Source organism: Canis lupus, chromosome 32 (genome assembly GCF_003254725.2).
Source record: "Canis lupus dingo isolate Sandy chromosome 32, ASM325472v2, whole genome shotgun sequence".
NCBI classification, from domain to species: Eukaryota; Metazoa; Chordata; class Mammalia; order Carnivora; family Canidae; genus Canis; species Canis lupus.
In genome coordinates this window covers 20,672,166-20,696,693 of record NC_064274.1, presented here as the reverse complement: position 1 = coordinate 20,696,693, position 24,528 = coordinate 20,672,166, and the positions used below count along the sequence as shown (strand labels likewise).

Here is a 24,528-nt window from a genome sequence, read left to right as displayed (position 1 = left end):
TTGTTGTCTTCATTCCTTTTCATAAGTGTAAATTTTTCCATTATATGAATATACCATTATTTATTCTTCTGTTAATGGATATGAGTTGTTTCTAATTTTTCATCATTGTAAGTAAAGTTAAGAACATTTCTGCAACGGCTCCTGGTGAACATGTACACCAGGAGCCATTGCAGAATATACACCTGGGTATATTCTAAGAGCAAAACTGCTGGATCACATAGAATACAATCTCAAACCCAATAGATACTGTTTTCCAAATTACACCAATTTACACACCCACCAGCACTTAATGAGTTTCCACTGCTCCACACCCTCATCAACATTTGGTATTACTTGACCTTCTGATAGGCATATCATAGTATTTTATTGAGGTCTTATTTTGCATCCTGCTTATTAATGAGTTAAGCCTATTTTCATGTGTTTATTAGTTATTTGGATTTTACCTTTTGTTAAGTGCCTTTTAAAATCTTTTATGCATTTTCTCACTTGGCTTTCTACATTTTTCTTAGTGATTTGTGGGAGTTTTTATAAATTATATACATTCTGTTGATTATGTCTGTTGTAAATATATATCTTGCTTTCACTCTTTTTTAAGATTTTATTTATTTGAGAGAGAGAGTGCATGCGTGCACACACAAGCAGGGGGAGTGGCAGGCAGGAGAGGGAGAAGCAGGCTCTCCACTGAACAGGAAGCCTGATGTGGGGCTCAATCCCAGGACCCTGGGATCATGACCTGAGCCGAAGGCAGACACTTAACCGACTGCTTTTCACTCTTAATGTGTTTTTTGGTACCTTTCATTATTAAAAATGGAAGTTTTAGCCAAATTTATCAGACTTTTTCCTTTATGGTTAGAGATTTTTGTGACCTCAGAAAACTCCATACTCCAAGGGCATGACGTTATCTTTCTATCATATTTTTAAGATATGCTTTCTGGTTTTTACCTTCCCATTTAGGTTAATAATCTAGCTAAACTTTTTTTATACAGTATGAATTGGGGGTGTATATGTATCCTCAACTGTATTTTTTTCCATATTCCCAGCACTGTTTATTGAAAAGACTTTTTTCCACAGTTTGGCAGTGACAATTTTTTTTCTCCAAATAAAATAAGCACCTATTAATGCATCCATTTGTTTCTTGGGTATTTTGTTCTACTGGCTTTCTCATCCTTGTACTAATAACATATCATCTTTTAATTATTTTGGTTTATCAGAATAAAGTTAGTTTTTCTTGATTAATCTTACTAGGGATTTACCAGTTTTATTTAGTCTTTCAGACTCAACTTTGGTGATTATATGCTTATATTGCATTATGTATTTTCTATTAATCTCAGTTCTTTAGATTTCCTTCCCTTTAAGTGTGGCTTTGCCTACATCACATAAGATTTGAGATATAGTACTATTTTCATTATTAGAAAATCTTCTAATTTCCAGGGCACCTGGGTGGCTTAGCTGGTTGAGCATCCAACTCTTGGTTTCTTCATCAGGTCATCATCATTGGGTGGTGAGATCAAGCCCCAAGAGGCTCAGCACAGAGTCTGCTTGAGATTCTCTCCTTCTCCCTCTACTCATGTGTGCATTTGCATGGGTGCTGTCTCTAATAAAATCTTAAAAAAGAAAATTTTCTAATTTCCATCATGATTCTTCTTTGACCTCTGAGGTGCTGGAAGTATATTTTTTAATATGTAAATATAAATGGATTTCCTAGTTATCTTTTAATTATTAGACAATTCAGTTAAGTCAGAGAACATACTCCATAAGGTTGCAATCCTTTGAAATTTGTTAAAACTTTTTTATGACTATACATGTTTTATATACCCTCCACAGTTCTGAGTATTTCTGCTTCATATGTTTTGGGGTAATTACAACTTCCAGGTGAATTAGACCTTTCATCACCATAAAGTCACCTTATCTCTATGGAGTCTTTTCATCTTAAATTCTATTTTATCCGATATTAAAAATAACCATCTCAGCCTTCTTTAAGTTTGAATGATTGATTTATAAAGACTGGTTTATTGAGAGAGAGAGCACACATGTGCACACATGTAAGCAGGGGCTGGGGAGGGAGGGTAGAAAGAGAAGAGAAGCAGAATACCCACTGAGCATGGAGCCTGACATGGGGCTCATCTCAGAAACCCAAGATCATGACCTGACCTGAATCATGAGTAAGACGCTCAACTGACTGACCCACCCTGAGTGATTTATTTTTAAAAATCATTTTACTCTCAATCTTTTAAATCTCCTTATATTTAATGAGTATGTTTTAAGAAGTATAGTTGATTTTTAAAAATTCAGTTGACAATAGGTGTTTTAATTAAAGCATGTAGGTCAAGTACATTTAATATAATTACTGAAATACTATGTCTTAAATCTAATATACTTTGTATACCCTATTAGTACCCCCTGTTCCTTTTTTTCCTCTTCTCTTCTGTTATTTTTTTTTTTTAAAGATTTTATTTATTTATTCATGAGAGACACAGAGAGAGAGAGAGAGAGGCAGAGACACAGGCAGAGGGAGCAGCAGGCCCCATGCAGGGAGCCCAATGTGGGACTCGATCCTGGGTTTCCAGGATCATGCCCTGGGCCAAAGGTGGGCACTAAACCACTGAGCCACCCAGGGATCCCCTCTTCTATTATTTTTGGATTTAAGGTGTACTTTAAAAAAAAATCTTTCTATAAATCTATTAGTTTGGCAGTTATACATTGTTTTTAAAAATTACTTTAGTAATCACCTTAAAAATTGGTGGTGAACTTTCTCAGTTTTTACTCTGAAAATATCTTTATTTTACCTTTAGTTTGAAGGATGTTTTCATTGGGTTTAGAATTCTAGGTTGGCATTTATTTTATTTCAGCACATAGAAGATGTCTCATTATCATCTAGCTTTCATTTTTGGCTGGAAGGTTAACCATCAAACTGTTACTCATTTAAGATAATCTATTTTGTTCCTGGCTTTTTAAAAAAGATTTTTGTCATTGGTTTCTTGTGGTTTCAAGATAATGTATCTAGATGTAGATTTCTTTTTATCAGGTTTTAGATTCATTTGGGTTTTTGAATATTTGTTATTTTCATAATTTGTTAAATTCTCTGACAAAATTTTAAAAGATATTGCCTCTGCCTCCCCCACCACTTTTTGGAGCTCCAAAAAATGAGAGAGCTTCTCACTATATCCTCTGTACTTTTTATTCTATTTTTATGTATATTGAGTACTTTGTCTTTATACTTCATTCTGGACTTCCTTTCAATCTATCTTCCAATTCACTGTTCTCTAAGACGATTATATTTAATCTGCTGTTAAACTCATCCATTAGGGTCTTATTTTGGGTTTTATTTTTTCAATCAGGAATTTCCAATTTTTTCCCTCAAATCTGCTATGTCACTTTTAATAGTTTCTAGTTTCCTTCTAAAATTTTCAAGCTTGCATTTAACTCTTTGAACATAATAAGCATACCTATATTGAGTCAAAATCTAATAATTCCAGTATCTGGAGATTTGCTGTTGTCTGTTCTTTGTGCTGGTTCTGGCTTACAATGTCTCATCTCCTCATGTATCTGGTCCTTACTGATTATGTGCTAGACACTGTATTTGAAAAATTATTTACTCTGGTTCATTCTTATTCCTATGGTGTATCCCTTAAGACTTTTTACCAAAAATAGGAATAGTTTACCAGTGTCCACACTGTCCCTTTGCCCTACAAAGCTACAGCCTCTCAGGTGCCTTTGCCAGGGGGGCATAAAAATGTATAAGCTACAGAATCATGTTTTTGCCAAAACTTAAAAATCAAAGGACTGGGACACTGGCTCAGTGGTTGAGCTCCAGCCTTTGGCTCAGGGCGTGATCCCAGATTCTCGGGTTGGAGTCCCACATCAGGCTCCTTGCACGGAGCCTGCTTCGCCCTCTGCCTGTGTCTCTGCCTCTTTCTCTCTGTCTCTCATGAATAAATAAATAATAATTTAAAAAAATAATATTTAAAAAAAATCAAAGGAACTTGGAAAGTAGCTTTGGAAAATGTAGATATAGAGTAGATAACAGCTGAAGTTACAGGCACCCAAAATAAAACATCATGTCATTAATAAAACAAAGAAGGCTTTTTGAGTTAAATACCTGGCAATTAACTAATATTAGGAAAAATGGAAAAAGTATACATGATAACAAATCAAGAGGTACATTTATTTTCTCACCATTTTCTGCCAGTGGAGCAAGAACTTCAAAAATCATTTCCCTTTTATCATGTTCTATTTGTTTCTTAAAGAGTTTTACTAGCTCTTCAGCAATGTTCGTACTGGCAAACTGTTCTTTACTTGACTCTGCAAAACAGAAGAGGAAATCTTAGAATAAACACACAAAATTAAATGCAGAAATTGTATTTTATTACTTTCAACACATGCTCATTTTGTACCATTACTGATAAATACAAATACTCTTCAAATATAAGAACCATCAGATATATTTTAAATTTTCCTGAAAAGAAAAATGGCTTTAAAGAAATATTCCAACCTAGTTTTATTCAAGGCTATAAAAAATGTTCACTAGTGTAATGTATAGGTAACCATAGCAACAATTAAATTACTATGTTATAAATTTACAGTTTCAAGGCTTTTAGTCAAAGAAGAAAAATTGCTCATAACAGACTACATTTTACACGGCTGAAGTAAAGGTGACTTGTCATTATTTAGATCATTAAGATGGTATGTTCTTGCACTGGCCTTGACATGCCTATTATTAAAGGTCAATTCTTCACATGTACTTGGGATCTCACTCCCTCTTGCCTCTTTAGCATCTCCAATCACTCTTCACTCTAGAGCCCCATCATTAGCATTTAATTATCCTCTAATATTTCTCACACAAAAAAGCAGTATTAAAAATAACTCTCTTGGGGTGCCTGGGTGGCTCAGTTGGTTGAACCTCCAACTTTTGGTTTCAGCTCAGGTCACGATCTCATGGGTCATGGGATGGAGCTCCCCATCGGGCTCTATGCTCAGCAGGGAGTTTGCCTGAAGATTCCTTCTGTCCTTCCCCCCAACTCAAACACAGATGCTCTCTCTAATCATTAAAAAAAAAATAAAAACAGCTATATTCTACTTCATTTTTCTTTAATTACCATCCAATTGCTCTTCAGTTTCAGAAACGAGTTTTTGGTAGCACCATCAATGTACACTGTCTCTACTTTCTCAACTCACATGTGCTTTTAAACACACTTCAAACTAGTTTTGACCTACCTGCTCCTCCTTTTCTATCAGATCTCTAAAAATTCCAGTGCCTTGGGACTTGGTCCTTTTCTTTCTTATCTTTTTGGTCCTTATTCTCATCCCAGACAATCTAGTTCTCTTTCATAGCATCAACACAGTACCTATATGTTGATACTTATACAATCATTATCTCTAGCCCTCCTCTGCACTTCAAGCTTATTTAACTGGCAACCTGACATCTCCATTTGAATATCCCCCTCTAGCTTCCAGACTCAATATCTAAAATTAGGACTTTTGGTATTACCTAAAATCTATTCTTCCTCCAGAGTTTCTTTACTTCCTTTACTTGGTAAATGAACAATTTATCTATCCATCTATGCAGGAAGAAACCTAGGAGTCATTGCTTACTTGTTCTCATCCAACTTTACCTCCAATGAATTATCAAATTCTACCAACCTACCTCCACTATACAACCAGAATCCAGTTATCTTAAGTTCTTTTGCTGCCTCAGATGTCCTAATAATTTATCCAGAAATCAGAGAATTCTGACCAAATCCAATCTGGATTTGTTACTCTCTGTTTTGGGGGTACAGCTGACATCCTAGAATTTATCATTCTATTGATAGATATGTTCTTTTCCTTCCAGTATTAGATATTCTATTATGTATATCCTTCTGCTTTCATTTGTTTTGATTTGGTGTAAGCATCCTCCAGTAGCTTCCAAATATACTACCTACACTATCTATAGGAAGTAAATATTTTTAAACACTGATTGTCTGAAAATGCTTCATCCCACCTAGAGTTTATGCCTCTAATTTAAAATAGTCCCCCACCTCATTCTGTTATTTTCACATACTAGCAATTATCACGGTTTATAATTATATGATTGTTTGTAAAATTTATTTAAAATTTTTCCATCTCACCCACTATACCATAAGTTCCTTGAGGGCAAGGACAGTGTGTATTAACTACCACAAACACCATGTATAGTACAGTGCCCAGTATATAGCAGGTGTTCAAAATAATGCTTGACTGAGTGAATGTGTGACTGAATGAACAGTTAAATAAATATAAGAGTTACGTTCTGCTCTCTAGTTTCAAGTAAACCTCTATTGCTATCAAATAAAAAATACTGCAATTTCAACTTTAAAAGAAAAAAGAGAAACACAAATCTTAACATGGCTTCATAGTTTTGATTCATTCTCTTGTTATACTGCTTTTGGTGCCTGCATCAAATCTATGCCACAAAGGATGAAAATCTACCCCAAAACTTGTATGATCCTTAGTGCCATAAAAAAAGAAGTAGGAGTGGAATGTCTTTTCCAATAAGCTACCTAAACCCTCAGAGATAAAATTCTACAAATGTCAGCACATCTTACCCTATAAGGTGAGTCTGACATAAATAGGGATGAGTTAAGTCCTGAGCATTGTTGATTGCTTCTTTGCTTCAGACAATTCTTCAAATGGGAAGAATTTTAGGAACATTAAATTATAGGTGAAGTAAATAGACATCAACATTTATCTAGTTATGTGCTCTCATACTTTTTTTTTAAATAGTGTTTTTTTCCAATCCATATTCTACTCCTTCAAACACTTAATAAACTAAAACCAAATCACTCCTGCTAAGTAATTCAGACCACCTGCCACCACAAGGAACAATGCACTATGAGTAATATAAATATTAAAGAAGAAGATCTGTATTTATCTGCAGGTGGATACAGAGAAAAGGCAGCATGAAGTATGATTTGGACATTTTATTTGGGTCAAATGTCATGGATAAACACACCCTTAGCAAGAACCCTCATTTTCTAAAGTTATTTTTATCAAAATTATACATGAGTTTAAAGAGATAGTTCTAATACTTATATTACCAGAAGAACCCAGTCTCCATCTCCCATTTCTCCTTTCTCAGAAGCCAAGCACATAAAGCTCTTTTAGCTAAGTCACTGGTACTCACCTCCATATTTTTAAATAACATATTTGTATTGACACTTCTTGATTTTTCAGTTTTAGGTATCTTTGATTGACTTTCCAATATAAACAATTAGGCCTTAGCTTTCTTTTTTTCTTTTCCCTCTCTGTTATACCCTCCATTTTCTCAATGTAATTATACCATAATTTTGGTTATATCAGTAATTACTGTTTTAATAAATTATTGATCAGCTGTCTGATCTTCTCTTACTAAGCTCACTTTATTTAGGTAATCAATTTCATCTCCTCCAAGAATTATCCCAACTCTCACTCCAGCAGCCTCTGACTTGTTCAAATCCGGACTGGTTGCTCTTTGCAAACAGGCCATTTGGGGCTCTCATGTCACCATACTACTAGGAATTCTTGTTTTCCTGTTGGATCTCTTCTTTTCTGATTTCTATGTAGTCTTTTTTCTTAATTTAAATTCTTTGTTTTGGTAAAACACATCTTCAAGTGGCTTCCAGAGAAAAGGTATGTAGGATATTAATTTTCTGAGATGTTGATGTTTAATAATGTCTTTATTAGAACTTCACAGTTTCTGTTTCCTCCAAATTGCTTTTTTCGATTTATTTATTTCATTATCCTTCATGTTAGAAGCTATCCTAACCTCTCTAATTGTCTGCATATTGATTAAAAATCGGGATTTAAGTTGGCCAGAAAGAGTAGGAAGGCCCTAACTTTGCCTTGTCCCATTGATACAACTAGATAATACCCACATCAGCATAAAAAACTCAGGAAATGACCTGAAGTTGGGCAGAACAAACTCTACAATTAAAGACAGGGAAGAGGCCACATCAAAGAAGGTAGGAAGGGCAAAGATCCCATCTGTGGCTGTTCATGGTGGGGGAAGAAGCCAATGGTGCAGAGAAGAGCAGAAAATAGACCTTCACACCAAGGAGCCCATAAACAGGGAGAAAGAATCTCTGTAATATTTGCCTTTGATAGCGAGATAGGCCAAATTTTGTGAGTTCTTAAAGCCTGGAATTTTAAAAATCAGGGGATCAGCTCTGGGAGAGCCCAGAAGGTATTAGGAAGTGGAGACAGGTGGGAAAGTAATTTTCTCATCTTAGAGCACAGCCAGGAGAGACAAGGATCATGGGGAGATCCCTCCAAGAACGAAGGAGCAGGCAGCATAAACAATGGTCACCTGTGGGAACCAGCCTGGTATCCACATTCTTTACCTAACTTGGTTGTACTAAACCCCCCTACCCACCCCATACACTTTGGCAGATCTACCTTTCCCAGTCACACTCACCTCAGTCCCAGTGCTGTGCCCCCCACCGCAGAAGATCAGTGCAAACCCTGTCAACATCATATCTCCTGACCTCATTTTGTGGGACCTTGTTCCTGGCAGGGGCAGGTCTAGCTTTGCAAGCAGACCACTGCATACCTTGTAGCATATAATAGACCAAGAGCTTCTGCAGACAGCTACACTAAAGGAAAAAGAAGCCAAGACTCAACAGCAGAGCACATGCAACACACATAAGAGATGGTCTCTGAAGGGCCAGGCCCTGGGAAACAGGGGACACTGTATTCTTCTTCATAATACTACTATTGTTAAGAGCAAGAGAAGTAGCTGACTTTCCTAACACAGAGAAACAGACACAGAAAGTCAGACAAAATGAGACAGAGAAACATCTACCAAACAAAAGAACAAGATCAAACCAACAGCAAGAAACCAAAGCAAAATCAATATAAGTATGCCTGATAGAGAATTTAAGATAATGATCATAAAGACACTCGCTGGACTGGGGAAAAGAGTGGAGGGCATCAGTAAGAACCTTAACACAGAGATGAAAAAGAACTAATCAGAGATCAGAAACACAATAAATGAAATTAAAAATACACTTGATGGAATAAATACCAGGTTAGACGAAGCAGAGAAATGAATTAATGACCTGAAAGGTAAGACAATGGAAAGTAACCGAGCTGAACAAAGGAGAAGAAAATTATGCAAATTGAGAATAGTCTTAGGGAACTCAGACTAACATACACATTATAGGGATCTCAGAAAACAAGGGACAGATAAGGAGGCAGAAAATTTAAGAAAATTATAGCTGAAAACTTCCTTCACCTGGGGAAGGAAATAGATATCTAGATCAAGGAGGCACAACGATCCCCCTAAAAATTCAACCTAAGGAGGTCCACACCAAGAAACACAGTAAAAAAATGGCAAAAAGTAGTGATAAAGAAAAAAAAAAATTAAAGCAGCAAGAGAAGATAGTTGCATACAAGGGAAACTCCATTAGGCTAATAGTGGATTTTTTAGCAGAAACTTTGCAGGCCAGAAGAGAGAGGCACAATATATTCACAGTTCTGAAAGACAAAAACCTGCAATCAAGAATACTTTATCCATCAAGGCTATCATTCAGAATAGAAGAAGGAATAAAAAAGTTTCTCAAACAGAGAATACACGAAAAAAAAAAAAAAAAAAAAAAACAAAGAGTACATGACCACTCAACTAGCCTTACAAGAAATATTGATGGAGACTATGAGTGACGAAGGAAAGACCATGAGTGAGAGTAAGAAAAATAAAAAACACAAAAGCAATAAAAATAAATATTTCTGTAAAAATCAATCAAGGGATTCATAAAAATAAAAGGATGTAAAGTATGACACCATATATTAAAATTGTGGTTGGGGAGAGAAGTAAAGAATGGACTCAGACTTAAGTAACCATCAACTTATTACAGACTGCTATACACAGAAGATGTTATATGTAAACCTAATGGTAATCACAAGTCAAAACCCAGTGATATGCAAAAAATAAAGACAAAGGAATCCAAGTATATCACTTAAAAAACCCAATAAACTATGAAAGAGAACAAAGAATCAGAGAGAATCTATAGAAATAACCACAAAACAAATAACAAAATGGCAATAAATAAATAATCTATTAATAATTACTTTGAAGGCAAATGAAAAGAACGGGTGACAGAGTAGATAAAAAAAAATAAGACCCATCTGTAAGCTGCTCATAAGAGACTCATTTCAGACCAAAACACACCTGCAGATTGAAAGTGAGGGGATGGAAAAACATTTATCATGCAATGGATGCCAAAAGAAAGCTGGAATAGGCTGTAACAAGAGATAAAGAAGGACACTAAATAATAATAAAAGAGACAATCCAACATGGATATATACAATAAAGAAAGATATAACAACTATGAATATTTATGCACCCAACATGAGAATACTCAAATACATAAAAGAGTTAATACCAAATTTAAACAAATCAATAGTAATACAATCATAGCAGGGGACTTAGATACCCCACTTACCTTAAGGGATAGATCACCCAAACAGAAAATCAATAAGGAAATAGTGATTTTGAATGACATATTGGACCACAGGGATTTAACAGACAAATTTGGAACATTCCATCCTAAAACAGCAGAATATACATTCAAATGAACATGGAACATTTTCCAGAATACACACATATTAGGCCACAAAACAAGTCTCAGTAAATTAAAACAAAACAAAACAACAACAACAACAAAAAATAAAGTCACATCTTACACCTTTTCTTTCTTTTTTTTTTTTTTAAGATCTTATTTATTTGAGAGAGAGAAGGTATGAGCAGGGGTAGGGAGAGAGGGAGAAGGAGCAGCAGACTACCTGCTGAACAGGGAGTCTGACATGGGACTCAATCCCAGGACACCAAGATCATGACTTGGGCTGAAGGCAGATGCTTAACTGACTGAGCCACCCAGGTGCCTCATCATGCGTCTTTACTGACCACAATCCTATGAAATTAAAAATCAACCACAATAAGAAATCTGGAAAGAGCACAAATACATGGATATCAAAAAATAACATGCTACTAAATAATGAATGGGTCTATGAAAAATCAAAGAAGAAATTAAAAATTAAATGAAAAAAATGAAAATGAAAATACAATGGTTCAAAATCTTTGGGATGCAGCAAACCGTGGTTCTAAGAGGGAAGTTTACAGCAACATAGGCCTACCTCAAGAAGCAAGAAAAATCTCAAATAAACAACCTCATTTTACACCTAAAGGAGCTAGAAAAAGAACAAACAAAAGCCAAACTCAACAAAATGAAGAAAGTAATAAAGATTAAAACAGAAACAAATGATATAAAAACCAAAAAAAAAAAAAAAAAACCAGTAGAAGAGACCAATCAAATCAGAAAGTAGTTCTTTGAAAAGAACAACAAAATTGATAAACCTCTAGCAATACTCATTAAAAAAAAGAGAGAGCTCAAATTCCAACAAATTGGACAACTTAGAAGAAATAGATACATTCCCAGAAATATATAACCTACCAAACCTAAGCAAGAAGAAATTGAAAATTTGAACAGACCAATTACCAGCAATGGACCTGAATCAGTAATCAAGAAACTCGCAAAAAATAAAAGTCCAGGACCAGATGGTTTCACAGGTGATTTCTATCAAAGACTTAAAGAAAAGTTAATACCCACTCTTCTCAAACTATTCCAAGAAATACAAGAGGAAGGAAATCTTTCAAATTCATTGTAGGAGGTCAGTATTACCCTGATACCAAAACCAGATAAAGATACTACAACGAAAGAGAACTATAGGTCAATCTCTCTCATAAATATAGGTGCAAAAATTCTCAACAAAATATAAGCAAACTGAATCCAACAATGCATTAAAAAAATCATACACTACAATCAAGTGGGTTATTCCAGGATATAAATGTAGTTCAATATTTACAAAACAATCGATGTGACATGTCACATCAATAAAAGAAAGGATAAACACCATATGATCATTTTAATAGAAGCAGAAAAAGCATTTGACAAAATAAAACATCCATTCATTATAAAAACCCTCAACAAAGTAGTTCTAGAGGGAACATATCTCAACATAATAAAGGCTTTATATGAAACACCCAAGCCAACATCATCCTCAATGATGAAAAATTGAGAGCTTTTTCCCTAATTTCAGGAACCAGTCAAGGATACCAATCTCAAGATTTTTATTCAACATAGTACTGGAAGTCCTAGCCACAGCAATTCGGCAACATAAAGAGATAAAAGGCATCCAAATTGGTAAGAAGTAAATTCTCAGTATTTACAGATGACATGATATTATACACAGACAACCCTAAAGACTCCACCAAAAAACTACTAGAGTGATAAATGAATTCAGTAAAGTAGCAGGATACAGAATCAATGTACAGAAATCTGTTGCATTACTATACACCAATAATGAGGCAGGAGAAAATGAAAATAAGAAAATAATCCCATTTATAGTTGTATCAAAAACAACTGGAGGTATCAAAATCTCATACTTCAAGTTACATTGCAAAGCAGTAATTAAAACAGTATAGTACTAGCATAAAAACAGACACATAGATCAATGGAATAGAACAGAAAACCCAGAAAAAAACCATGATTATATGGTCAATAAATCTTCAAGAGGACAAAGAATATCTAATAGGAAAACGACAGTCTCTTCAACAAATGATGTTGGGAAAACTGGATATCCACATGCAAAAGAATGAAACTGGACCACTTTCTTGCACCATACACAAAAATAAACTCAAAATTGATTAAAGACCTAAACGTGAGACCTGAAACCACAAAAACCCTAGAAGAGAGCACAAGTAGTAATCTCTCTGACATTGGCTGTAGCAACATTTTGCTAAATAATGTCTCCTGAGGCAAGAGACATAAAAGTAAAAGTAAACTATTGGTACTGCATCAAAATAAAAAGCTTCTGCACAGCAAAAGAAACAATCAACAAAACTAAAAGATAGCATCCAAAATATATAATGAACTGGTACAACTTAATAGTCAAAAAACATAATCCAATTAAAAATGAGCAGAAAACACAAACACATATTTCTCCAAAAAAGAAATACAGATGACCAACAGACATATGAAAAGATGCTCAACATTACTCACCATTAGGGAAATGCAAATCAAAACTACAAGAAGATTGCCTTACACCTAATTAGAAAGGCTAAAATAAAAAACACAAGAAACAACAAATGTTGATGAGGATGTGGAGAAAGGGGAACCCTCCTGCACTATTTGTAAGGATGCAAATTGGTACAGCCATTGTGAAAAACAGTATGGAGTTTCCTCAAAAATTAAACCTAAAACTACCCTAAAATTCAGTAATCTGAATTACTGGGTATTTACTCCCCAAATATAAAAATATTCATTCAAAAAAATACATTCACCTCTATATTTACTGCAGCCTTATTTACAACAGCTGAACTATGGAAGCAGCCCAAGTGTCCATCAATAGATAAATGGATAAAGAAGTGGTATATATTTACAATAGAATATTAGCCATGAAAGAGAATAAAATCTTGCCATTTACAACGACACAGATGGAACTAGAGAGTATTATACTAAGTGAAGTGAGTCAGAAAAAGACAAATACTCATATGTGGAATTTAAGAACCAAAACAAATAAGCAAAGGAAAAAAAGAAAAGAGAGACAAACCAAGAAACAGACTCTTAACTATAGAGAACAAGCTGATGGTTACCAGAGGGGAGGTGGATGGGACAAATAGGGGAGGAAAATTAAAGAGCATACTCATCATGATGAAAAAAATAAACTGAAAAAAATGGGATTTAATAACTGATTAGGAGCTGTAAGTATGAGTGGTCTTGTTAACTACAAGATTATCTGTAAGGGTTTTCAGATGGCCTTTAAAAAAATTTTTATTTTATCTATTTATTTGACACAGGGAGAGAGAGCACAAGTAGGGAGAGCAGCAGGAAGAGGGAGAAGCAGGCTCCTGGCTGAGCAAGGAGCCCGATGCGGGGCTCAATCCCAGGACCCTGGGATCAGAACCTGAGCCAAATGCAGATGGTCAACCACTGAGCCACTCAGGTGCCCCCAGATGATCTTTTTGTTTAAGTATCTTTACATTCTACAGGACAAATGGGACAATAACATTGGAGTTCTCAGCATCAGGGTATCTATTTTCTCTTAAACTATTTTTGGAATGGTACTCTGGTATCTGTTACTTCATCTTAGACTGATGTCTCCAGACTACAAATTTTCTATTTTTAGTATTTCTAGAGAATACATACAATCTTTTGCTTTAAGTGGAAGGGACAGTTACTATCAACTGTGGAAAAGGGCTTTCTAGCAGTAATGCCCTCTCCACGAGAATATGCCCCTTATGAAGGACCTCTTCCACCAGCCCCAGAAAAGAAGAGGAAGCACAAGTGCCTGGTGTAGACCCTCAACTCCTACTCCATGGATGCGAAGTGCCCAGGTTGTTACAAAATCACCAGTCTTAGCCATGCACAAAGGGTAGTTTTGTGTGTTGGCTGCTCCACTGTCCTCTGCCAGCCTACAGGAGGAAGAGCAATGCTCCTTCAAATGCAAGCAGCACTAAAAGCATCCTGAATCAAGATGAGTGAGAAACTATCCCAATAAATATTTTGGATATAATAAAATAAATAGATAAATAAATAAAAATAAAAAAATCCCTTTACTGTAGTTTTAGGTTCCAGAAAGAAGTGAAATTAAATGCAAGTTTTTATTCTAAAATCTCTACCCCAAAATCCTAATATTTTAAGCAGAAAATTTTCTTTATAAAAGATTTTGGAGGGCAACCCCGGTGGCTCAGTGGTTTAGCACCGCCTTCAGCCCGAGGTGTGATCCTGAAGACTTGAGATCGAGTCCTGCGTTGGGCTCCCTGCATGGAACCTGCTTCTCCCTCTGCCTGTGTCTCTGCCCCTTCTCTCTCTCTCTCTCTCTGTGTGTCTCTCATGAATAAATAAAATCTTAAAAAAAAAAAAAGATTTTGGAGCCAATTGAAAAGGAAAAAATGCCATTCTGCGTAATCTATAATGTTAGATAAGAATGCAACCTTTAAAATTATATTCATACTATAATTATGAATATAGAAAAATTATGTGTACACATAAACTAAGACTCCAAGAGAAAAAGGCAAAGCTGCATTTTCCTTCTTTATTCCCAATTCGGTAATACATTGCACTTAAATTATTTTATGTTTTGTCTTTAAGCTAGATCTTTTGTGAGCAAAACTACAAAAATGTCTAACATTTTTATTAAAAAACTTTGACTAAAAAGTTTGTGACAGGAACTTGATATTTACCTATGTCAATATGTGACAGGAACTTGATATTTACCTATGTCAATAATAATAATGCTAGGTGGATTTCTTAACTTGTAGGCAATAAAGCCCACAATGAAAAGAGGGAAAGTATTCTGAGGCATACATGTTCAATTTCAGTATTGATGTATAAGCTATCTATTCCATGGACATAACAGACTTATGATATAAACTCTAGAAGTCTTAGTATGTAAAGGAATTATTTCTCTTTTATCCTATCATCCTCCAACTGGGGTAAAGGCAGTAACAGCTGGAAACAGACTATGAAATTGGACTAACTGGGTGTATATCCATCTTTAAATACAGACTAGGGAGAGGAGGCTGAATTGAAGTGGTCTATGCACTCTCCCAAACAAATCCTGATGCTTTAACATAAGAAACTCACATTAAATGGTGTTTATGTATCTGTTATTGAGATTATGACATCAGGAATTACAATGTGATTTCTGTTTTATTTCTACAAAGTATACCAAACACAAATTCCTACAATCCATTTTAATAATGGAAAACAGTATCTTGCCAAACAATGTAACATTGTAAGACAATGAATATATGTTCTTTCTTTCTAGGTCTTACATGAATGTTGGAAATAATAAGATAGTATGAAAAAAAAAAGGAAAAGTAGAGGAGGATAGAAGACAAAGACGTTCATAAATACCAACAGATGACCCCAGAGAGTAAGAATGACTTTTAACAGTGTGCATCAACTATGCAGTGTGCATCAACTATAGGAACTTTTTTTTAACAAAAAAAAGTTCCTGTCTCATGAAAAGAAATTCAATCTAAATGTTATTGTTCTTAAAAAAAAACTTTTAAAAATTAGCTCTTAGAAATAATCTCTATTCCTTTAAATTTGAAACATTTAAAGTCGAAGCAAAAGAAAGTACTTAGATCAAGATTTTAATGTGCAGTATATAAGAATGTGAGCTCTCAAAAATCCAAGGCTAGAGTTTTGGTGCTTCTGTTTAATTCTGTTAATTATATCCACTTTATAAATAATTTGTTTGTTTTGGCTATTTAGTTATGACTGTCACTTGGTTTCACTGTCCCCATAATACAAAATTTATAATGAACATGGTTGTGGGGTAGATTCAGACCAGGAGTTGTAACTTTATATTAAAAAATCATGGGAAGGTAGGTCAGAAAGAAGAGAGAATACTATTAATGATACAGAGAAAAATAAAACAGAGACAAGAGACAGGGGTGCTGGAGTCATTAGTCCTCTTCTCTGGTATGAGTGGGCTGTGTTTCCAATATTGGTCTGTTTCTGTCTGCCTTCTGATTTTTTCTTTCTTTTTTTTTTTTTTAAGATTTTATTTATTTATTCATGAGAGACACACAGAGAGAGAGAGGGGCAGAGACATAGGCAGAGGGAGAAGCAGACTCCATGCAGGGAGCCTGATGTGGGACTTGATCTCAGGACTTCAGGATCACACCCCTGGCCAAAGGCAGGCACTAAACCGCTGAGCCACCCAGGCATCCATGCCTTCTGATTTTCAAGGATTTCTCATAGTATTTTCTAATGCTGCTACAAATAAATTCTTATGAAAAGGTCCTCTACTATTTTTAGGGATTTTTGTAAAAAGAGGGGGAAAAAACCTTAGTCTTATAGGTTTTTACCTGATAATTTATATAAAATGTAATGAATTAACAATCCTTTATTTTTGTCCTGAAAATATAATACTTGATATCAAGACCATCTCTCTGTAAGAATACCAAAGTTAAATGGAGATCATTTTAAATATTCAACTCTATTAAATAATATACAAGAGGAAACTTTAAACCTTGAAAAATAAAACAATGAGGGAAGCAAAGCAGCTCCAATTATAAACAAATCAATCTTAACATATAATTGGACCTACTTTTTAAAAAATGAAAAGAGTATCTACGATGCTTAAAAAAATAATAATCTAGATGGTTCTCCAGGTTGTTAACACCTAAAGGAAAATTTATTGTAAGCACATTAATAAGTTATTTATATTTGCGGTTCATGACTAGGACTTACCAAGTTCTGCTAAGTTACCAAATGCAACAAGACACATTTCTGTAAGAGCTGCATTTTGGCAATGGATGCCCAGTAATTTCACTAAGGTAGGTATAACACCCATATTGATAAGCTGAGCTTGAAGGGAATCTGTAAAAAACAAACAAAGATGTTTATGTACCAAATGGACATTAGTAAGAATAAAGCATCTCTTATTCTTCCTATTGCAAACTCAATACTATTTCAATTACAGTAAAACAAGATTAAGTCCATCCATACAGTTGTCTGAAAAATCTTAAAACATTAGTTTACAAGAGTTGAATTTTGAATCTTTTCAATGATTAAAAGATATTTAGAAATGAAAACAATAGAGTCAAAACATAAATTAAAAAAAATAACAGGACCTTATACCTTTGTAGAGTAGGATATAAAAATCTATAATTAAATATTATCACTGGTCATTAAGTGAAAAGGTCAAAGTAATATTTGTATTATAGGAAAGCAGAGTATATGAAAAGCACAGAAAAACAAATTTAATAAAGACCAAGAGAAGACAGTATCTTAGAATCCCTTAAAAGCAGCTGTTTCATAAAAAGGAATGAAAAAAGTATATAATACACAAAAATCATTTTGATTATTTGCAGCAGAGTATTCTTCGATGACTGCTAGGAAGGAAAGGAGTTTTCTACAAGGAAAATATATGTTAAAGTATTTTTCTTTTCAAAGTTTTAATAATAGCAACAAGCATCTTAATAAAGAGGAAAATTTGGCTTGAGAGGTAAAGACAATGAGGTCAATATGCTTTGTCATCATTGCTTGCCTTCATTTTCTAAGAAACTAATCAGTTTTAAAGTAACAGGCCTTGGATATCCACAATGGTTCTTCATGAACAATTATGATAGAATACCTGTAGCAAAGCTGAAGGTAAACAAACCAAGTGAAAATCAAAAATACTGCCTAGAATAAGCTAAGATATAAACACTCACATGCCAATGCAAAACACTATTACTATTAACTGTTTCATTCAAAAAAACAGGAATGCTTTTAAAATTGTTTCTTTTAAAAATTATATGCCATTTTCAAGCTAATAATTTTCTCCAAATTCTTTTTTAAGTTACCTATTGGAAATCTAAAGATAAAAGTCAGGTTTATTACAAACACATTTTCCTTAGAGCACTGCATACCTTGACAGTTTACCTACTAATCCTTTCATCACTCTTTCTAGTTCTTAACCAATAGATAAGGAGGTAGTTGGGTGATTATCAGATAAGAGCAAGAAGGCACATTGAGCTGCCTCACATTCCAGTTGATTATATGCCTGGCAGTTTTTGTAGTCAATTTTGCCTGCTTCTAGAGTAAAGTATGAAGGGCTAGCCAACAGAGGCTTATCACCCTGAAAACTGATCTGTGGATAATTATGCATACTATTTGGTTCAGTTGTGGGGGGGCCTATTACCAAAACAAGAAAACAGGCCTGAGAAAAAGGAAGTTTATGTTTAGCATTCAAATAGTCTACAACTTCAAATTCTGCAATGGAATTATGAAACCTTTCTAAAAGGAGACAGAAATAAAAGAATATATTCAACTAAATGATTTGTTCTTATGCTTTTAATGTTAAATTTTATTTTTTCTTACTATACAATTCAGCAATTGAATGATTCACAGTATTTATATTATTTCATAAGCAAATTACTTATGTTATAAGGAATAGTGTTATGTGTTATATCGGCAGAATACTTGTATTATGGTTATAGTATTTGTAACGATCATGCACCAATAAGCTTTCCAAGTCAGAAATTATTTTAATTACTTACCAGTATATTCCTTATTACTGGATCACCTTTGCAGATCTTTATTCTTTAGCAGTATTTTTAACTTTATTTACTCATTTTGACTACCTCTTCAAATATTGCAGAGCTGTTGAATCATTAAATTTCAGGTATGTAAGCGTGAGCACTAGCGCATGCATTGAGTGTGAGTCAAACTCCACTATATGTCTGCATATACGTAAGCATCACACACCCCCTCAGTACTGTTGGTACAAACTATAAAAATCCAACAGTCCAGGGACATCAGATAAATAGCAAATTTTATGAAGGAGATAATAGGAGAATACCATTTAGAAGATGATGTTCTTCATATTCTCCTAACTTGGCAGATATCTCTACCACTTTCCTGGACTGCTTTTAAGGTATCATGAATTTTGGTTCAAGGGAAATGAGGGACAAAAAAATTAGGAAATGTTGCATAGTTTCATAAAATCTTTCACATAAAAATTGAAGCATGTAATATTTGAAATTGTGGTAGATCAGGAGAGAAAGAAGTATAGCTCAGTGGCATCTGGTGTAAATCACCCTAATTCATGAAAATCACTTTGCTTCGGGAAAATATGTTTTAAAGATACCCAGGAGCCAAATTAATTGTATACTCACATACAACACACAAACCACACACAAGTAGAGAAAAATTATATAGTCATCCAATGGACATACTCATTTTTGATCACCTGAGTGCTTTCTTTTATATTCATTTCTATGAGGCTAACTAAAACAAAAATTATACTCAAATAACTCTAAGGTCTGTTCATACCAATTGCAGGCAAGTCATTCTCTATGGATAATGAAGGCCCAGATAAGGAAAAAACTTCACTCAAACAGACTGATACAAATTTTCATTTCAAGATAAGCAGGCATCCTAGAACAAATGGTTCTCAAAATGGGGTCCCCAAAACCCTTTCAGAGGATCACAAAAATAAAAATTACTTTCATAAAAATACCAAGATTTTATATGCCTTTTTCAGTGTACTGTCATTTACACAATGGTGCAAAAACAGTGGTGGGTAAAGCTGCTGGGGCTTTATTATGAACCCAGTCAGCGGCACCATACTGTGCTGGTGATCAACATATTCCTCCCTATCACACATTCACAGTAAAATAAATGCTATTCTCAGTAATTTTTTTAAATTTTGCAATATTTTTTTAAGTAGGTTCCACACCCAACGTGGGGCTTGAACTCAAGACCCTGAGAATCAAGAGTCACATGCTCTACAGACTGAACCAATCAGGCACCCGAGCAATATTTTTAATTTTGAAAAGTTATTTTTCATAAAGATATGTGGTAATGTGAGTTATTATTTTAAAATGCAATATCAAATAATTTTTAATATTGTCTCTAATTTCTAATGTGCAAAATACTGATAGATACAGCCCATATTTTTTATAGCTCATATTTATAAGCAAAAATTTTAGAGAGTCTTCAGCAATTTTTAAGTCTAAAAGAGTCCTGAGACCAAAAGTTTAAGAACCACTGCCAAAGGATTACCTAACTTTTATACGAGATGGCAAACAAAACAAAACAGAACATGGAATAGAGATTTTGAAATTCAATGATGTGCTTGGCAGATGGCAGATGAGGTAACAGGAAAAGAAATAAAAATTAAAAGCATGGTAGGAACCCTAAATTTTGGTGTTCAGGTATTTTGAGCAAAATTACATTAAGCACCTGAACATTTTATTTTGCTTATTTGGGTAGAAACTCTATTTAAGCCTAGGGGAATATTCCATTATTGGGCCTGTTTGCCTATTTCAGTTACAGCTTGGTATGTTATCAGTAGTTTTTTTTTTTTTTTTGACAGGTGGGGTTAAGTAGGGATCCTCCTCTTTGTGTGGAATAAGTTGGTATTAATTCTTATTGCTAGAAGTAAATTATTAAGTTTAATCATTTTCTTATTGCCCAAAGAAAGCTTGTGAACGAACTTCAAAGGACAGTAGGTGATACTCATGTTATTATGAATGGTATCAAGAATATGATTTTTAAATAAGAATATTAACTGGAAGATATTCTTAGAACCAGAAATAGTTCACACTCCCTAAAATTGAAAAAGTGAAACGGTGCAAGACTGAGAATTTTTGCATCCTTCAATGAATACCAGCAACTCCAGGGGAATGTTTATCAGAACTCAACAAACACAATTCACAAAATGCAACCCAGGCTCATACACAGCAAACACTTATGTGTGAAAGACAGTCTTTAGACAGCACAATGTCATAAATGTCTGAAGACTTTTAAAGATTGCTCCTGACACACATCACAGACAAATACTGACCAAAATACAGAATTACAAAATACCAAGATGACACAGGCCCTACATGATCTATGGGGAGGAAGAGGAAGAAAGGCACTGAGGGGGTGCAATACAGATGCATATACAAAGAGATATAAGGCAATCAACGCATGCGCTGGTGTGAACACTTACCTACCTACATTTGAATTTCAATGGTTCCAAGTTCTTCAGGTCACACTCATGGAAACTCCAAAGAATGGAGATCTGGAGAGAAGATCTTAAGTTGAAGAACCTTTTTCCCCCTGAGTTTTAAGTTTAATGTTTAAAACATTGGTATAGATAGATTATAGGTCCAGAAAAGAATCCCAGAAACTCAACTGAAGAAGTTATGTTGATCAATTACTATAAAGAATAAGTTTCTTAAGAAGACTGCAATAAATGTTTACCTTATTCATAAGAAAAGGCCCTTAGAGACAATAAGATTATTAACCTTATCAGTAAATAGGACTTACTGATGAAACTATGAGTAAATAAAAAATACACAATTCAAAATATATAGTCTCTACATTAATATGTGTATATGGTATGTATACTATTCATAGTATAGACAGTATAATACTCCTATTTACAGGCTTGAATAAAAAAAATCTACAATTAAGTGAATCATATACAGTTGAAACAACAAACACAAGCAAATATCAATCTTGATGAAGAATTATAATACAAATTGAATAAAAACTATTTGGGCATAATAGAGACTAAAGAATATTGCCCTGGACAAATGGCATATATATACTTCCAAAAATTTAAAATGATGTAAAACAGTAAACAGAAATGTAAACAAGTTTTAGTGAATTAAATAGTGAAAAGTAAATGGACTTTACTGCTACTAAGAGGGTGATTTGTGGTTAAAAACTCTATGCATACACATGTGTAGGTACAGTTTCCAAATACTTATTACTTAATATTTTTGTTGATTGGTCAGGAAAGTGGAGAACTTTTATTCTAAACCTACTATTGAGAATATAAAAGTAAAAATATTTACATGTGTTTAAAATTAACTTCAAATCAATTATTTTAAAAGGCCTCTTTAAACAAACCATACCTTACATGTTCTCTACCTAGATTATCCCTATAATTTAAGCCCCAGGTGATACATTTCAATGACAGACAATAATTTCAATGAACAAAAAAAAGAGAGAGAATCAAGATTCATTACCACTGAGAATACTGGAGGTTTAAGACAATATATTTACACAATTCTTGCTTTCTAACAGTTAAATAAAAAATAGAAAAGAATTCAAACATTTTTTTTTCTAGTTCTGAAAATAAAAGTCTCTACAACAGCAAAATCTCCCTTTTGTAAAAGTTCTAGATGTAATGACAAAATTACAAGTATAATGTAAAACAACAGAAGAACAAAACCCCAAAGCAAAATCACAAGAGAAAGGAAAAATGTTTTATTATTCTTAAGAGACCTACCCATATACTCTTCTCAATTCAAAGACACCTAGAGTGATTATGTCTTAAGCTAGTAGGTATTTCTTTTCTCCTGGGCTCACTTCAGGTTAAATTACTACTACAGATCAACTCTTGTTATAATGAATACTGCTGCAAAGGAAATTTCTGCAGATATGTCTATTCTGATTAAAGGAAATTCTAGGCTTTCATGTCAGAAGTAACTGGTCCTTTAAAGATTAAAACTTTGTTTTCTTTTAAGAGGACTACTGCCAGCTGTTGCTTAAGCAGCTCTTAGTGGGAGAAATATATCTTGTCTCTGCTCTCAAATTGCATTGCTGAGAGAAAGTCCATATCCGTAATAGATATAAATTCAAGTCTAAATTTTTGTACAGCAAATTAAGCTGAAGGCCAGGTTAATTTACATCACAACATGTATATCTTACAAACATATATGTTTAAAAACAAGAATTCTTTGTTTACAGGATTCACTGGCTTAAAATATTAAATTATTAAGCTTTTCCATTTTAAAATTACACAGAACTTTTTTGCAACACACATCTACATAACCAAAAAATTTCTGATTTCTTACAAATCTCCAATTTTTCCAACAGTATTTACTTAAAATATTTTTGTTTAATAAAACATAGGCAGTTTGGTATTTATTTATTTATTTATTTATTTATTTATTTATTTATTTTTCAGTTTGGTCTTTATTGAATTTTACTTGTAGTTACAAAATAGGATTACTAATTTTTATACAAATGATTTTACATATAATACTTCTCTGCCTTGAATTTCTCTCCAAATGGCTATTTTAAGTAGTCCACTTTAAAGATGGACTGATATGTGGCCAAGATCCATTATTCATCTCTGGCTTTAGCCTTAGCTCTTGGGAGACTAAACACCAAATACTTCCATGTCATTTCTGGCACCTACAATCCTGTACATAGTCAATAATCATGTGCCTGATACCATGACATTTCAACTGGTGTAGTAACATAAGTAACAAAAACAAGGCTTGACCTTTCAGTTTACTGTTACTATCTAAACATTCATCTTTAGGGACCCTTGGGTGGTTCAGCAGTTGAGCATCTGCCTTAGGCTCAGGGCGTGATCCCAGGTTCCTGGGATCAAGTCCCACGTTGGGCTCCCAGCATGGGGCCTGCTTCTCCCTCTGCCTGTGTCTCTGCCTCTCTCTCTCTCTGTGTCTCTCATGAATAAATAAATAAAATCTTATAAATAAATAAATAAATAAATAAATAAATATTCATCTTTAAATAGAGGAAAGCATTCCATGTATAGAGAAAATCTCCCTACGTGCTTCATATACTGAAATTCTGTCAGCTGAAATGTAAATGTATGTTTATATTGCAATATTTAAAATGTGGCAATAACTAATGATGGTGAAAACTATACAAATGTAAAAATTAAATCAAAGCAGAATACTAGAAATCAGATTATCTATTCTCTTTAGAATTTACAACATAAAATAAATGTTAGGAGCTGTTTTTAATGTTTAGTTACTTAGTTTTCAGTCAGACCATGAATTCTTCAAAAAGAAGTCCAAATTGGGAATTCTTTCTATCTTGTGAGGATGAGTTAAAACCAGAAAGCCAACTCTGTCACCTCGAATTTTTACTATGAGGAAAATCTTGTGAATAATACTAAATAACATCTATGATTAATCATCTTCAATCCAGACACAAAGTGAAGAAAGAAAAAATATATTAAGAGAATGAGGAATCCCAAACATATTTAGTTACTCAA

General features: G+C 33.9%; 1 protein-coding gene across 15 annotated transcripts in view; it reads right to left on the bottom strand.

The window, feature by feature from the left end:
• The window catches only part of RAP1GDS1 (Rap1 GTPase-GDP dissociation stimulator 1), a 159,020-nt gene that overhangs the window by 27,471 nt on the left and 107,021 nt on the right, over window positions 1–24,528 (bottom strand). For all 15 annotated transcript variants that reach the window (XR_003126911.3, XR_003126906.3, XR_003126905.3 and 12 more), the window contains 2 exons: window positions 17,259–17,387; window positions 4,177–4,302 (listed from right to left, as the gene is read on the bottom strand). Coding sequence is in view for 9 of the 15 variants with exons in the window: in XM_025423784.3 (XP_025279569.1) it covers window positions 4,177–4,302; window positions 17,259–17,387 (255 nt within the window). In the remaining 6 variants the exon portion in view is untranslated. The remainder of the gene's footprint in view (window positions 1–4,176; window positions 4,303–17,258; window positions 17,388–24,528) is intronic.